General features: G+C 35.9%; 1 protein-coding gene across 3 annotated transcripts in view; it reads left to right on the top strand.

Annotated features, from left to right (window-relative positions):
- Positions 1–13944, top strand: part of LOC138691880 (uncharacterized) — a 117856-nt gene extending 103912 nt beyond the window's left edge. For all 3 annotated transcript variants that reach the window (XM_069814451.1, XM_069814450.1, XM_069814452.1), the window contains one exon: positions 787–13944. In XM_069814451.1, coding sequence (XP_069670552.1) covers positions 787–4977 — 4191 coding nt within the window. In that variant the 3' untranslated portion in view covers positions 4978–13944. The remainder of the gene's footprint in view (positions 1–786) is intronic.
- The last annotated feature ends 3662 nt before the right edge of the window (positions 13945–17606 follow it).

Raw genomic sequence — 17606 nt, 5'->3', positions numbered from 1 at the left:
TGTCTAACTAACCTAATCTCACCTTCTTGGCGTAAAATTCCTATGCCTAGATCCATAAAAGTACTTTTTCATTGTTGTTGATGCCACCATCATCTCGATCACTGTCGACGCCATCAGCAGGAGGGTTAAGTACCACCTCTATTTCGTCAGCAGCATGTATACTTGCACATATTTCAGGTTCATCTGCATCTAACACCTCATCTATCCATTTCATCAATTGCTCTGTATCTTTCCTGTAAGAATGATAAAAGTTCACATAAATGCCCAGCGTTTGATATATCAAACATCAAAGTTTATGTAACCCTCCAGTCCATATTATTCTAATTATTATGAAAAACTATAATAGAACTGAAAGGATATACATGTGCCAACACGTTAAAATAATTAATTAAAATCGAACATTGAAAACCAACTACTGTATTCATAAAATAAAAATCATATTTATGTGTTATCCATCTTCCGAGCAGACTGGTACTGGAATTTCAACACTCGCCACAACTGCCAAATTAAAATATTTTAGTTTTCCATTGTTACCAATATAGAGGTTGATGATTTATAAGCCAACTAAGCCCAAATCTTTTCTTTATTCTAATATAGCTAACTCTTCAGTTTTTAACACAATATTACACTGCAAGGAATTGTGAAATAATTATATATTAGTTGGATATATAAAATTTACTATCCAAATTAGACGCATGCCTTCATATAACAATTACATTATACCCGTAATAGCAATGACTCTAAGGCATCTCACGTAGATACTGCTTATGTTTTGTTTATTTACAGGGTTACGAGAAGACAGGTGCAGCCTGGAGAAATGAAGGGTATATATATGAAGTCAAAATAGCTGGACTTCTCTTCCTTAAACTGATCAATGTGAGAAAGAGCTTTCATATTGTCTCCAACATGGATGCAGCTGGACAGTTCGATGATTTGGTATTGAGCATTGATGGTAAAGCAGCTTTTGTACAGTTGAAACATAAGCTAGGGGCACAAGTCTCGGAAAGAAAGAGATTATACACAGTACGCAGAATCTTCACAATCGAGAAGCTCTACAGTTCTTACTGCGATCTGAAGAAGCATTGGGAAGACAAAACTGATCTACAACGGTGGGGTCCATTCAGCGATGTGCAGTTTGTTGTTTACACAAATGCTGTTGTGGCTGAAGGTGAAGCTGTTGATACTGATGTCCAGAATGTTCTCATGACAGGAGGAAAATGCATACATTTCTCTGAAAATGACTTTCCCGAGTTAAGGAACAAACCTGACTTCAATCAGTTCCTCCATCAGTTCAGGTTATACACAGAACAATCAAGTTTGAAGCAGCTTGATTCCTTAATCAGAAATGAACTTCATATGGCATTGGGGACTGATTGTCAGTTCCAGACATTTCTGACTGATATAAGGAACTGGATGGAAGGCCCTGGTTCTTACCTCACGGAAAATGTTCAGTTTTGGAAGGATATAGTGAAGTGCAGTGTTGATGACTTAAATAAAGCAAAAATAGATCAGCTCGCAAAATTTAATCTGCAATTTGATGAAAGAGAGTTGAATTTATTTAGACAGCAGTTACCGGAAGGCGGAGGACTTCTGAGAGTTCAGAATTCTAACGCTCTCACTTGTCTCAAAGTTCACCAAAGCGTTGACAAGAAGATTCTGGTAGATGCCAACGTGTTGGAGGATAGAATGAGTGAAGTGTTGGTATTGTGGGGTCGCTGGCCTGGATGTGATGTGCTTGTAATTGATGGCTGGGTTGAGGCAATAGAAAAGGTCGTCCACAATTTAGGTTTAGGAAAGACCCTTGTTGTGATTGACGACAGTGAGAATGGAATGGAAATAGAATGTCTCAGTCACAAAGACGAGTTTCGCTTTGGGCAACTGAATGAGGAATCAAAGACACAAGTATTAGATTGCAAAATACATTTCCAAGGTGAGTCCATCACACTTAACACATTAGTTGACAACACCGTGTTCGACAAAGTAGCGAACGCTGAAATTGTAACTCAGTTGGTCTCTGGAATTGCCGAAAGCATTGGAGATAAACTCACTCAACAAAGTGAACACTACATACCTCGTAAGTTTTGTAGTAGGGAACATGTGAGTGAGACAGTATTTTCTGATGACCGGGAGTGCTTAGTTGTAAGTGGAGTTTCACTGCAGGCTCTGAGGAAAATTGTAGAGATATTTGATGAAACAAAACATTCTGACGAAGGTGTGTGTCGCTGTTTTGTAATTGGAGGAAAAGATGATTTTGACAAGGCCAAAACCGTATTTGAACGAGTCCATTGGCTTCATAAAGAAGAGACTGGCTTTATTTGGAAACAGTCCAAGGGTAGTGTGTCCTATATTAAATCTCACTTAATGGATAAAACGTCGATCAGAAGCTTGCAGGAAGTGATGCTGCTCTCTGACAAGGTCAAGTTGCTTGTGGCTCACCCTGGAATGGGAAAATCAACAGAAATTTTTACCTTAGCTCAAGAATTCAAGCGACGTGAACCTGCTTGTTGGGTGGTCACTGTAGTTCTGAGTGAGCACATTGATTACCTGAGTGGTTGTTCAGATTCTGCAGTTGAACTTCTGTTACAAGCAGGAAAGTTCAAGAATGACTTCGCTAAGTCATTGTTCAAACACGAGTTAGATCATGGTGGCAATATTGTGATACTGATAGATGGGTTTGATGAGATCTGCCCGGATTATACAGGGAAGGTGTTACACATGTTAAGACAATTTATTATCCACTGTAAATTCAAACAGCTTTGGATCACTTCTCGTTCTTTTCTGAAGGAGATGCTAGAGGAATCGTTCTCACGTCTTTCATTTGAACTTCAGCCATTCACAAAGCAGGATCAACATGATTTCCTTGCTAAACTTTGGAATGATATGAGTGATGGTCCATATAACTTAGACATATTTATTGCCTGTGTGTTGGAAGTGACAGGAAATTCGTTGAATGACAAACTTGGCCAATTCACAGAAATTCCTCTGCAGACTCGCATGTTAGCTGAAGTATTTCGAAGTGAAGCTTCTCATTTTTGTCAGTCAGGTGAGATGAACATTGACCGCAAACTGAATTTGTTGGAACTAGCTAACAGATTTGTAGATAGAAAGTGGAATATCTTTGTTTCTGAAAAGGGCCGAGTAGATGTAACAAATCTGGTGCAGCATCGGATACTGCGGCTTCTGAGGAAAGAGTATGTGAACGACCACATGGCCTGTGCCGTGCATTCCTTGCTGACGACTGAAGACTTCAACAGACTACAGTCCTCTAAGGATATTATGAGACGAGTTGAAGGTTTCCAGGACCAATTTCGAAATGGAAATGAGAAGAGCGGAATTGTTGCTCAAATTGTAAATTCCAAAGCAATGTTCATACACAGAACATTTCTAGAGTTCTTTGCCGGGAAGTGGTTCACAAAAAATGTCGAACACGAAGGAGAATATATAAAACAGATATTATTGAGAGAAGAGTTCGTAATCGTGAGAGAGTTTTTTGATAGGATTCTGGCAGAAGGATTTGAATTGCATACTGCCATCCTAAATGAAGACAAAGATTATGTTCTCAAATTGCTGTCCTCCCCTGAATGTGATATGAATGGAAAGGATAAGGGTGGGAGAACACCCTTGCACTTAGCAGTTATCAATCATGCTGAAAGCAGTAACTTTTCACCTAATAAAACTGTGTGTGAAATCATTGAACTATTATTGCAGAATCATTGTGATTGTAACGCTGAAGATGGAGTGTTTCACTGGCGACCCCTGACACTTGCTGACAAGATACAAGCGTGGTCAGCTGCTGACATGCTGCTGGGCAGCGGTGCTGAAAGTAGTGACATGATATTCACTATGGAATTGATCGAGGGTGAGCAAGGTGATCAATTTTTGTGCAGACTTTTGAAGATTGTTGCATTACAGGGATATGTGAATATTGCAAAGTTGATGTTTAAATGTGGCCTTTGTGTGAATCATCCCCTTGAGGCACATTTTAATACGAATATTTATCCCAATGCTATTACTGCCACATTGTTACACATAGCATCTTCTGCAGGACAAACGAAACTGGTAGAATTTTTGCTCGAGGCTGAAGAAACAGAAGGATTTCTAAAGAAAAGGGCTTTGGTTGGGGATGACAACCAACTTCATCTAGACACTGAGAAGACTTCGGTATATACAACAACGAAAGAGCGTCTAGAAATGAGAGACTCTGATCACAGAACTCCCTTGTTCTGGGCTGCTGTCAAAGGTCGTCTAGAAACTGTTAAGATGCTGGTTGGCAAAGGTGCAAATGTTAATACAGACGATGCGTGCAAACAAACTCCTTTATATTATGCAATTTCTGGTTGCCATGCGGAAGTTGTGAAGTTCTTAATAGAAAATGGCGCTAATGTTAAAGTATGTGATAAGGATGGTGACAGTGTAATATTCACTGCACTCTTATCTGGGAATTTGGATATTTTGAGACTACTAATTGATAAAGGCGCTGATGTTGATGCATGTAACAAGTTAAGTAAGAGTCTAATATTCACTGCTGTGGAAAGAGATAATGTGGATATTGTGAGACTCCTAATTGGTAAAGGCGCTAATGTTAATGCATGCAACATGTATGGTGAGAATCCAGTATTCTCTGCTGTAGAAGAAGGTAATGTGGATATTGTGAGACTCCTAATTGATAATGGTGCTGATGTTAATGCATGTAACGTGTATGGTGAGAGTCCAATATTCACTGCTGTAGAAGAAGGTAATGTGGATATTGTGAGACTCCTAGTGGATAAAGGCGCTGATGTTAATGCATGTAACAAGGATGGTGAGAGTCCAGTATTCGCTGCTGTAGAAGGAGGTAATGTGGAGATTGTGAGACTCCTAGTGGATAAAGGCGCTGATGTTACTGCCCGTAACATGTATGGTGATAGTCCATTGTCAATTGCAGAAAGAAAAGGTAACCTGGAAATTGTAAGCGTCTTAAAGAGAAAGAACTGCTAATGTTAAACTGTTAAGAAGGTTTTCCAGTGTTAGTAGTGGTGGAAAATAGAGATGGAGAAATAATAACATATGAATACTTTAGCATATTTTTTCAAGAGAATTTTTATTGGAAACAACAACCCATGGACTAAAGCAAATGACACTGTGCATATGTCAGCACTGGAGTTACTTATTCAATATTGTGTAATACTCTCTTTTGCATTGCAGTAAGCCATACTGTTAATAAGATCATTAATGGATTGTTGGTTCAGTCTATCCCACTCTTGAATGACTGCATCTCTGAGTTCTGCCCGGGTGTCTGGAGGGTTTCTGCATCGCCGTACTGCAGATTTTAGCTGATGCCAGGTATGTTCAATAGGATTCATGTCTGCTGAGTTGGCGGGCCACTCCAACCTCATAATGCCAGCTTCTCTAATGTATTCTTCTACAAGACGACTTCGAGGTGCTCGGGAATTATCATCTTGTAGAATGAAGTTATCAACAGTGGGTTCTAGGATGAAGTCTCTATACTGGACTTCAGTAACATTACCATTAGCAGGTACAAGTGCTGTCCGGCCCAGAACATGATTGTACCACCCCCAAATGGGACATGAAGAACTGCTTGACCAGATTGACTCCACACACGTTGACGACGACAATCAGGTGATAGCAGATCCACGCTTCATCAGAAAACAGTACCCGGTGCCTGTCATCTAAGGACCGCTGTTGTGCAGGAGTCATCTTCAGTGTCCTCCAAGGACGTCTTGATTGCAGATTTGCACGATGAAGACGGTTCCTTATTCCCTATGTAGAAATGCGCCTTCCAGTAGCATCTAAAAGCCGTTGGTAATATTCTGTTGCATTCTGCAGTGGGTTACTACGAACCACTAATACACGATGGCGGCCTTCATGAGCTCTAGTTGACATTGGACATTCACTTCGTGGCCTATCCTCAACATTTCCAATATCTTGAAATTTTTTACATGTCCAAACAAGGTCAATATGGGATCTTCCAACTTCAAGAGCAATTTCTCATACTTAGACCTTGTTGACGCATGATAACAATTCTATTCCTTTCAAAAAGAGAGATAGGTTCCTGTATTGCCGTATTCAATGCCATTTCAAAAAATTATCTGCTTTAGACCACTATATTCTCAGCAAATTTAATTTGCCTGTAGGTCTACAATTTATAGCTAATCAAACTATGGGTATAATGCTGAAACAGTTGAGTTCCTGAAGTTAATTTGTTTTACCAAAGATCTTAGTACTGTTAAATCCCTATAATATTATCTTTGACTAAAGCCTTAATAAAAAATGTCATTGGTACAAAATCTTTTTGATGTGTCTACAATCACTCTGAGTAATCAACTTCATATTCTTTGCTATTTGTATTGCAACTAGAATCAATGCTATTTCCAATTGCAATATTGTTGTGTCTGTTACAGTCCGAAGTCATTTTTAAGTTATATATCCAATGAGGAAAAATTATAAAACCTTATTCTTTTTATTTCTGAATCTGCTTTACTTCCACTTTCATGATACTAAACATATATGTCTGGGGAAGAAGGAAGACAATTCATTGGATCATTTGATCAAACCACTGGCGTGGCCCAGTTGGTTAAGGCGCTTGCCTGCCAGTCTGAAGTTGCGCTCGGGCGCGGGTTCGATCCCCGTTTGGGCTGATTACCTGGTTGGGTTTTTTCCGAGGTTTTCCCCAAGCGTAAGGTAAATGCCAGGTAATCTACGGCGAATCCTCGGCCTCATCTCGCCAAATACCATCTCGCTATCACCAATCTCATCGACGCTAAATAACCTAGTAGTTGATACAGCGTCGTTAAAAAACCAACTAAAAAAAATTTCATTGGATCATTCTGTGACTTCACAAGACAACTGAAAGAGAACCGGTCTCGTTGACGGAAATGCACCATATTGTATTATTTTTAAATTTTGTATAACATAATATTGCAAATGTAGCTCAACTAACCTCAGTGTTTCTTACAAATAAAATTTTAAAAGTTTAATAAGATTAGTATTGCGTAGTATACATATATCGTTTATTTACCAGAAGAAGTGATGCAATAATAAAATTATAATATTTTGTAGTTTGTTCTTGTAAATTACTGCACATATAGTTGATAGAACAGCTATCATGGTTCCATTTGCATTATGATCTGGAATTTTTGAAACAACTAATTTCGGAATGGAATAACATATCAGTTGGGTGATTGTTACCTTCTGCCACATGCTTGCCGTTATTTTGGAGTTCTTTGGAACCAGAAGACTCGGAACCATTCCGGAAAAAATTTTACTATCAGACTACTAGTGGAAGTATTGACGAGAATTTGTAAGGTCCTTAAATGAAAGCGATGTTGATGTTGTCTACATCTATACTAATAATAAATCTGTAGCCAAAATTTTTCTTGTAATTTTCGATTTTCCGAAAATAATTGGCGTTAACATGTATAATTAACCATCCTGAAACCGAAAATCGCTTTTTTTTTAATTTTTGTTTCTATGTCTGTCTGTATGTTTGTTACCTTTTCACGCGATAATGGCTGAACCGATTAATATGAAAATTGAAATATAAATTAAGTTCGTTGTAACTTAGATTTTAGACTATATGGCATTCAAAATACTTTCTTTAAAAGAGGGTTATAAGGAAGCTTGAATTAAATAAATCGAAATATCTCCCTTATTATTAATTTTCATGAAAAATGTTACATAACAAAAGTTTTTTTTAAAGGTGATTTCCGATAAGTTTTATTCTATGCAAAATTTTGATAGGACTGATATTTAATGAGATAAAGGAGTTTTAAAATTAAAATAATGCATCTAAGGTGCTGCAATTAAATAAAAACAAATGACTTCGCCTATAAGGGGCCTTGGACAACAACAATTGAAAGCTATGAAACATAGCCTACAGAGAATGTTTCTGTGTTTGTATGAAGTAATATCGGAAGCTAAATTAACCGATTTGTATAATTAATTATTATTTCACCATTGGAAAGTGTAGTTTCTCTAAATGGACATAATCATAATCATTTATTGCATCCACTGATCATATACATGATATGAGACACGTCATATTTACAAACTAATAATTAATTACATAATATACATGAAAGTACAGTAATAACTATAATTAAATGCAACACAAATACAAATATACAAAACTTGGAACTTGATTGAAGAAAATTACAGGTCGGTCGATTTCGGCTATAAGTCCCGTTTGCAGTATGTCTTGAAGTCAGGAGTCAATTTCAACCATCGCATCCTTCATGAGAAGACATCCTTCTCGAAGTCAGGATCTGGAAATAAGGAAGTAAAATTTTTTGAAGTAAGGCTTTCTTTTTCTATTCAGTTATGACAATTTTCAATAAATTCGTTCATACTGTAAAAGCAATTTTTGATTAAAATTTTATAAAGTGCTTTCTTAAATTTCTGATGTGCAGATATTTCTTTAAGATAATTTGGTAGGCTATTGTACATAAGAAGACCAGCATGAATGAAGCTGTTTTTATATAGAGTTGTGTTAAAACTTTCAATAAAAATATTATCTTTATTTCTTGTATTTTACTGGTGTGTGTCTGAATTTGTAGGAAAGTTATGCAATTTATATTTGATAAAATTTAAGGTTTCATAAATATAAATGCAGGGTAATGGCAAGATATGTAATTTTTGAAGAATGGTCTGCAGCTGGTAGTTTGAGACACTTGAACTATGGCTCTAATGGCTCTCTCTTGTAGTTTAAATATTTGGATTGCATTGGGTGAATTACCCCAAAAGATTATACCATACGTTAGGATAGAATAAAAGTATGCGAAGTACAATGTGCGAGCAGATTCAATAGATGATGCAAGGCAAAGCAAATTTTACTTAATTTCTTCTCTAGTTCCTGAAGGTATACAGACCATTTTAAATATTCATCTAGCCATATACCAAGAAATTTTGTACTGTTAGAATATTGAATTGTTTCATTTTGATACTCTATGACCGGCCACTCAGAATTATTATTTTGTGAATGATGAAAAGAAATGACTATGGTTTTCGACTTATTGATTACCTGTCTGTTTCTCTCAAACCATTCCACTAGTTGATTTATTGTCTTTTCTATAAGGAAACCCATTGTATTGACATCTTTTCCTGATAAAAAGGTACTGGTATCATCTGCAAAGGAAGTTGGTTCTCCATGGCTGATGTATGACTCTAAATCGTTTATATATATCAAAAATAGAATTAGTCCAAGAATTGAACCATGTGGAACACCATACCCTATGCTTTTTTTCAGACAGATAATTTATTGTTTTACCATTTTCTTTACAAGTGATCTCTGTTCTTTGTTCACGATTTTCCATGTAAGAAGTAAACCAACTGGGTGCCAAGCCTCTAATTCCAATAGTTTTTAATTTTTCCAACAAAATAGTGTGATCCACTAGATCAAATGCTTTTGAGAGGTCTAAAAATAATCCTATTCCAATTTCTTTCTTGTCAATAGATTTATATACTCTTTTTAAAAAGTTTATAGTTCCCGTATTAGTTGATTTACCCTTACAAAATCCATGTTGGTTTTCAACAATTATGTTCGGTTAAAAATGATACAAGCCTCTTGTGCATAACCTTTTCAGTTTTCTTAGAAAAAACAGAGAGTAAGGAGATTAGTTTATAATTTTGTACTTCCGTCTGTGGTCCTTTTTTATATAAGGGTTTCACTTTTGCCATCTTTAAACTATCTGGGAATTGGCCTGTTGACAGTGAAAGATTTACTATGAAAGTTACAGGAGTAACTATATTTAGAAAACATTTTTTGATAATAAAATCTGGAATCCCATCGATGCCAGCTGATCTTTTATTCCCAAATTGTTTAATAATTTCCGTAATTTCTGTTTCATCAGTAGGATTTAGGAATATGCTATTACAATTATCCTTGTGTTTTATTATATTATTGTTTTTAATCTGTGTACTGTTACCCAGTATAGTTTCTGCAATACCTACATAATAATCGTTAAATATGTTTGCTATTTTATTGGTGTCACATAATTCTCCACCATCTCATTTTAGTTGATATTTTTTATATCATTACTATTTTGTCCGAGTTCATCTTTAATAACTTTCCACATAGCTTTTGACTTGTTCCCAGCCGAATTTATAAATTTATCATTGTGCATTTTTTTTGGCTTGACTTATTACTTTATTATAAATTTTCTTGTAATGATAATAATAATAATCTTTAAACGTTTTTGACACATTCCCCTCTTTTAATGTTTTGTTAAGAAATCTTAGTCTCTTTCTGGATTCCCTTATCCCTGTAGTGACCCAGTTTTTTGTATTGTCTATAAATTTGATATTAATTTCAAGCAAAGCTGTCTCATAATAATAATTGAATGTTTTAAAGAATTCGTCATAAGCAAGGTTTACTGAAGTTTGTTCGAATATGGAGTTCTTTCTCAAGTAGATGATTTAGATGATTTAGATACTGAATATTTTCTTCCTTAAAGGATCTTACTTTCTTGTATACAGCAGAACTGTTAATTATTTTTATTCCTATCTTCTAGATGTAACTGCAAGATTTGAGCATCATGATCAGAGAACCCAGTTGTTATTACATTAGAACTGCAGTTCCACAAATCCTTGTTTAGTATGATTTGACCAACTGCTGACTGACTGCTGCTTCCTATTCTTGTTGGGACATTTACTATTGCCACTAAGCCATGTGTGTTTAATACTGGTTGTAATTTCCAAGTAATATTATTATTATTTTAAAAATCTACATTTATATCACCCAAAATTATAATATGTTTGTTTCTATTTCGCAAACTATGAATGATTAAATCCAATTTGTCAATAAGGCTCTGGATATTACTGCTGGGAGTCCTATATATACAGATTATAATTAGTTTCAACCTCGAGAATTCCACCATGCTAGTTTCAAAATGTTCTTCAACATTAACATTATCAAATAATGTAAATGGTATTGCTTCTATACTTGTTTTTACAAGTATACATGAGCATCCATGTTTTTTTGTTTTTGCTACAGAATTTTGATAAAAGAGTAAAATTATTAAACTTACAGAGGTCTAAATCATCTTGGTTTAACCAATGCTCAGTACAACAAAACACATCAAAATCAAAAGATTTATCAGTGAGTAGTATTTCAAGGTCTTCTTTCTTGTTACCTAGACTTTGCACATTTTGATGAAATATTTCAAATTTACTAGTGTTCTCATTACTTTTATTAGAAATACCTCCACTATCACTAACACTCTGTACTTTACTTATAAAAAAATCAAAACTTAACTTTTGGGGAGGTGTTCTGTTCCTAGTTGATACTCGCAATGGTCTCTCAGTGGTCACTGGAGTCTGAGTTTCTTCTTTTCCATCATCAGTGCTGCCAGGTCGATCATCATCTACGTTGGTACGTGTCGTCACTCCAGTCAATTCAATTGTAGCACTTTCCGTCGATGAAAATTCCTTCTTTATAGTGTCTGCTACTGTCTCACATAACTGATTTTTCCCCTTGCTGTTCATATGTAATCCATGTCTAGTGAAGTCACTTCTTTCTAACTGCCCAGTTTCCTGTTGAATCTCTTCACTTCTTGGTTTACACATGACCACTCCACCAAATCATGTCTGTGAGGTGCTTCCAAAACTATGAAGTTCGTTTGTTTGTTATCCTGAATGAACTTAACAATGCTGTTGAGTCCTTCATCTGTACAATTCTTTGCAATGTCATTGGTTCCTGTACACAATACACCCATATCATTACTCGTCGTGTTAGTAATATTTGTGTCCACAACATCCTTAGAACTGCCATTTGGCTTTACAAATCCACCAACTTTGAAGTTTTTAGACATCTTTTCCCTTATAAGCTGCGCATAACCTCTAGCATGACTGTCTCCTAGTACTTGCACTTTATGCCGTCGAATTTTCAGAAGTTCCAGGGATTTCTTCTTTACTTTCTTCTTTTATCCTGGCCTGCGAATTTACACATGGCAATACAGTATTACAGTAACTTCTGAGGGAATTGAGGGCAGGTAAGATTAAAATAGCTTTTTATGCACAGAAAACTTGATAGGCTATTCTGTATATTCGTTTCCTGTATTTCTTAAAATAATGTTTATGCACACATTCATTTTCATCTCAGAAAATTAACGAACAACAAGAGTGTATTGATTTAGTATGCAGTAATAGTACGTTAGCTTAGCAATCCATTATTTTATAATTCAGATTTTAACTATGCTCAATTGAATCGTGTTAAAATACATAAAATATATATGCAATAAATGTAATGCAAAAAAATTGGGTAATGAGCCAAGCAGATTATGCTGCACTAAATGAGTAGTCTCTGGACCAAAATGATTGCATTTTAATTATTTAAATACAATTTAAATGAAGTGACATATTAAACGATTTATCTTTCTATCAAACACGAATGTTCCCTGGACCAGATGTCCTATTTTAATTATGTAATTACTTCATATTTATTTCTAACTGGTGCAGCGGAGCACATGGGTACGACTAGTAATGTAAATAAAAACATTGCTGAGATGTTAATATTGTTTGCAATGTTATGTGTAATTCAGATCTCTAACAGAGAAAACTGCGGATGCGTAATGCCTCTATAGAGGATGCTGAAGTTGTAAGGTTATAAGATTCTATTATTTTAGAATGATCTTGTAGATGTTGTAAGGTTTAATGGATCCTGGAGCTGATGTCAATTCATGTAGTAAGAACTACCACTGTCTAATATTCAATACAGTGAAATGTCATCTGAAATTTGTAATAGGTTTGGTACAATCATGTACTGATAAGAGCTGTGAATGTACATGGTATATTGTATCACTGTTATTGCCAGCACACTTTTGTTTCATTCTTGGTACGCATTTCTACCAACACTATTTGCTTTCGTTTTATCGACCTATCTCCACCATTTTATCATCTTTATTCATGTAGAGATCGTTTGCCCTCATCCCACATCCAAGCAACAACAGTGCTAGGACTGCAGGTATTCAGTTCTGTCATGTGACCAAGAGATCTTGAGTAGCCTAGCTTCGAACTGGATTTTCAGTCCCTTTGCCATTCTAGACTAAGTCATACATCAGTAACTTGTCTCTCTGTTTTATGTCCGTTTTCCTTCCTAACTGCAAATTGAATAAACAAAATACCTCACTTATTCCCTGTCGTTCAGATGGTTTTATATGACAACTTTACATTTATTGGTAATTTTTATGTTTTCGTTTATGTTGTTTATGAATGGAAAATACAGTTAGGGGAACTTCTTTCATTTTCCAGTATATAATTTACAGTAATAGATTCAAAATCCCCTATATACACTTTCACATATTAAAGGATTTTGAAAATAACTTTTGATGGCTAGAGGGGCTTTTCAATCTAACAGTGCTTTCAGCAAGCCTTTTGCATGAAATTTTTGGAACTCAAAGCAATATAATTCAATAGACCTCATAATTGCCAATATACTGGTGTTCATAACTCAGTTGTGTCAAATGTCATGTAAAGGGTTTTAAATATGGAGGACTCTTGTAACATGTGTTAGTATTTGTTATTTTGTAATTCATATTATAGACTAAAGAAATTGTTATATTGTGTATTTCTTTAGTATTTGAAGAGTCCACTGCAAGAATGATATATGTCACTTTCTTGTCGAAAATGAACCAAGACTGTCAATGCATAGCTTAAGACATACAGAATGTACATAGAGAGTTATATGGCATTAACATTGATAGTCATTGTCCAGTAATGATCGGAAAATCACAGTTAAGCTTTGAGCACTAAGCATTTCAAACTTTCAATTGCTTCTCCTGCAAAATGTATTCCAAATGACTTCCATCATTCTTGCAGTGGACTCTTCATTTGTGGTCATTGATTCTTTCTTTCTTATAATGAGTAGGGGAGATTTACTCTTGTTAATTGTGGTCTTGTTTGGATATTACACCCAATGAATTAAGTTTCTTGTACATTGCTTATGAAAAACTGTATTTATTTTATGCTACAAATATACTTCCAACCCTAAACATCCTTCGTAATTACCCATTCCTGGGTAAAAATGGGGCGCAAAGTCTCTGGTGTTGGTGCACGTTGCATAGTATACAAAAAGAGGAGATGGCATTGGTCTGTAGAATGCAAATTGTGATAGTGATGTTATTATATTTTGTGGCAGTAGAAAGTGGTCCTTTGAAAGTTGAGAGGTTCTATATAGACGAGAGATTGTTAATATGAATATGCTGATAATGCAGTATTCGTGGCAGTTTTAAATTTTAATGGAAGTATTACGAAATTGTTAGCACAAAAAGAGCAGTAGTGGCCGGTGATCGAAATCCTCGGTGAGGCCAGATGCAACTGGTTTAAGTGCCTCCGATAGGAAATGAATGTTTATGATATTAATTATTATTGTTATTATATTATTAATATCATTATTACGGTATTATTATTATTAATATCATTATTACGGTATTATTATTATTAGTCTATTATTATTACTATTAATGAAAAATAATAATTTCACTCACCAAATAAGCTGTTATGCTCTGAGTTTCAGTGATTGTTTCAGTGTGATGAAGCAACCCATATTATGTGTTGAAATTCCCCTTTCTTTTTTTTTTTCTTTTTATTTTTTTCCTTTGACAGCAACAAACAAGGCCAAGAAAAGCTTATTTTGCACCACATTATCACTTAACCATTTATGTGGTCCATACCAGGATGCAATAGAAACTCGCGTTTTAAGATTATCTGTCACAAAAATTGTCAGCAATGTCGTAGGTATCTCTCTATTTAAAACAATGAATTAACTGCACCAGCATTATTTCTCTCATTTCTTTCTGTTTATATTTTCCCGAAATATACAACATTGGCCCAGATTCACTACTGTACTACGAAGTACAATAGTAGAACACCCTCGCTTGTGTCATAAACTAAGATATATGGGGAGAGAATAGAGTGGGTCTCTGCCTGCCAAAGAGCTTGAATTTTGTTATTTATGGCCTAGTTAGGAAGAGAAGTCACCACTGCTATTCCCACCCCACTCTACCCTTGAGGCCGGTCCATGGATGGGAGAAGTGAAACCTGACCAGGCCAGACGAATTGTGCCTCGGCTACAACGTTTTAAGAGCAAACTCAAAGCCCGCAAAAGGACATGAAATGCATAAGTCAGACCCGGCACGAGCAATTCTGGCCTCAGGAACGAATTTTACTGCAAAACAGGTCTATATACATCACAAAGTTTTCAAATGCTTCTACAGCGATATATGCTTCATTCAAATAACTAATACATTATATAGAAAGATAAAATTTGATTTCAGTTAAGCCAAGTGACTGAGGCCCGGCCTCACTTGCCTCAGTCAATCAGCCACCACTGAAAAAGAGACGCTGATGTTAATACATGTGATAATGGTGAGAGAACAATGTTACTTGTGGTCAAAGACTTCTTACTGTTGTGACATTTTCAGAAGGAAAGGCATAGTACACAGTGAGTCAAGCCTAAGTTACCAACATTCCTACCAAGCTGTGAGGTTGCTTCTTGACATGTGGAAGTTTGGATTTCTTGGCATCTTGGTTCCTTTCAGTCTGGCTTTTCCTTATCATTTGTTCCACACAATTGTGCTCACACTTTACATTGCAAATTAACTAGATTCTGAGAAATATATAGTTAGTAGACTTATTGAACTATAATTTGTAGGGTTACAATTGTCTTTATCTGTTTTGGGGATCATTGCCACTACATATGGCATAATTATTGTCTAAGGAGATATTTGTTAATTGTAGAACTGCATTTTAGAATTGTGTTGGAAGAATGAGTGGATTTCTAGAATAATTTTCAAGTAGAGGTGAATGATTAAATCACAGCCAAAAGCTTTCTTTTTTGCAGACGCTTTACTTCGAATGACTTATCCTGGTATATAAAAATTCCCCGAAGTATGATAAGTGAAGAGGCTGTGTTAAACTCATGGATTTTATGTATGAAATTTGGATAAAGACTAGGATTGAGTTGGAACTGCTCGGAGAAAACTGAAAGTTTTTCTTGAGGCACTGACAACCATTGGTTGCAGATTTTAAGTGGAGAAATCTTATTGTCAATATGTATTATAGCTAACTCTGCTTTTGCCATAATGCTCCATCTTCAGAAAATACAGATGTTAATTTATTATAGCAGCCAGGTGTTGGCTTTGTAACATTTCATTGGTCACACGTATATTCTTGTTTCAGTGAGCATCATTACAGTATTATGATTTCCCAGCATATCTGTCACCTCTCTCTTCCCAATTTCCATAGTTTTCAACATCGACCTCTCATTATTGGCACAGATTTCAAGCTGTGAGCACGCATTTGCTTCTCCGTTATAAAGAGTTATGGACCTACATCTGCAATTGTATATGGGATTGCTTGGTAAAGTGTTTTACAACTAAGGATGAAAGTGGTGTTCAGTATTATGATGATGATGATGATGATGATGATGATGATGATGATGATGATGAAGAGAACTGGAAAACACTGTAGTCTCAATGCGCTGTGAACATTGAACAAGAAATATAACAGGAATAAACATTGTGGAGTAATGGTTTAGTAGTTATCTTCATGTTAAGGCCCCGTATTTTGGGTTATGGCAATCATTCTTTTTATTTTAGTTCTTGTAGGCCTACATAGTTTACTTCAGTACATTGTTTCGACGTCAACAGGTTTTCCTCTAGATCCAGAGTAATCTACTATAAATGTCACCACAAAGGCTCAAAGTCACCTCCAAGAAACCTTTAACGATCTAGCAAAGTGGGTAACTGAAATCGACCTGAGAATAAATCAAACCAAAATGGTAACGATGGTTTTCAGGAGGAAAGACATAACCTATTACAATGAGACGCCCTTATCATGTGTCAATTACTTTCGCTACTTTGGCATCACCTTGCAGCCGCAAGGAACAGAGTTCACAAAATACGTGAAGGTGAAATCTAGAAGTGACATAAGGAGCCTGAGTAAATTGTCACTGAACACAGCACATTCTTTTCAAAATTAAAATTCTGCCAATATTGACTTACAGAATAGAACTCACATGGCCACACCTCACAGAAGGGAATATAGCAGAACTGGAGAAAGTCAAATCGGTTTATCTAAAACGCGCATTATGCCTGTCATCAACCCCATCGAGGCTGGTTTATGAATTAACCAGGCAACCCTTCCTGGTCGAAGAAATAAAGATCAGCTACAAGCGCGAGCACAGCTTTTCTACAGAAGTGCAAAGGGAAGAAAGAAGATGTCTGGCCTGAATTTTACAGCACCAAAGCAAAGGCATCTGACCTCTGGACGCATTGGAACTACAAGCTGAGACATCTAGTAACAAGAATGGGTGTTCCTGGCTTTCATCACAAAGTCTGCAGGATTGCACTCTACTGTGCAAGAAAGCTTGTGAAAGATACAATATCCTGTTGTGTACTGAAAGAACAAAATTATTGATATATAGTAAAGACAGTGCCCGTAGGATAAATCCCTAAAACTCTTTCTCTTTGCACGAATGTGCGCATTTTCTTTATTACTAAACATGAATGAACCGCCACGTAATGATCCGCAAATCAATGGCCGAGTTTTCTTTCATATAAAAAAGTCTTGGCAGTTCCATTGCAAATCTGTGCGCTACGCCACTGAACGGG

The sequence above is a fragment of the Periplaneta americana genome, chromosome 16 (genome assembly GCF_040183065.1).
Source record: "Periplaneta americana isolate PAMFEO1 chromosome 16, P.americana_PAMFEO1_priV1, whole genome shotgun sequence".
Lineage (NCBI taxonomy): Eukaryota > Metazoa > Arthropoda > Insecta > Blattodea > Blattidae > Periplaneta > Periplaneta americana.
This window is presented reverse-complemented; position numbering and strand designations above follow the sequence as displayed.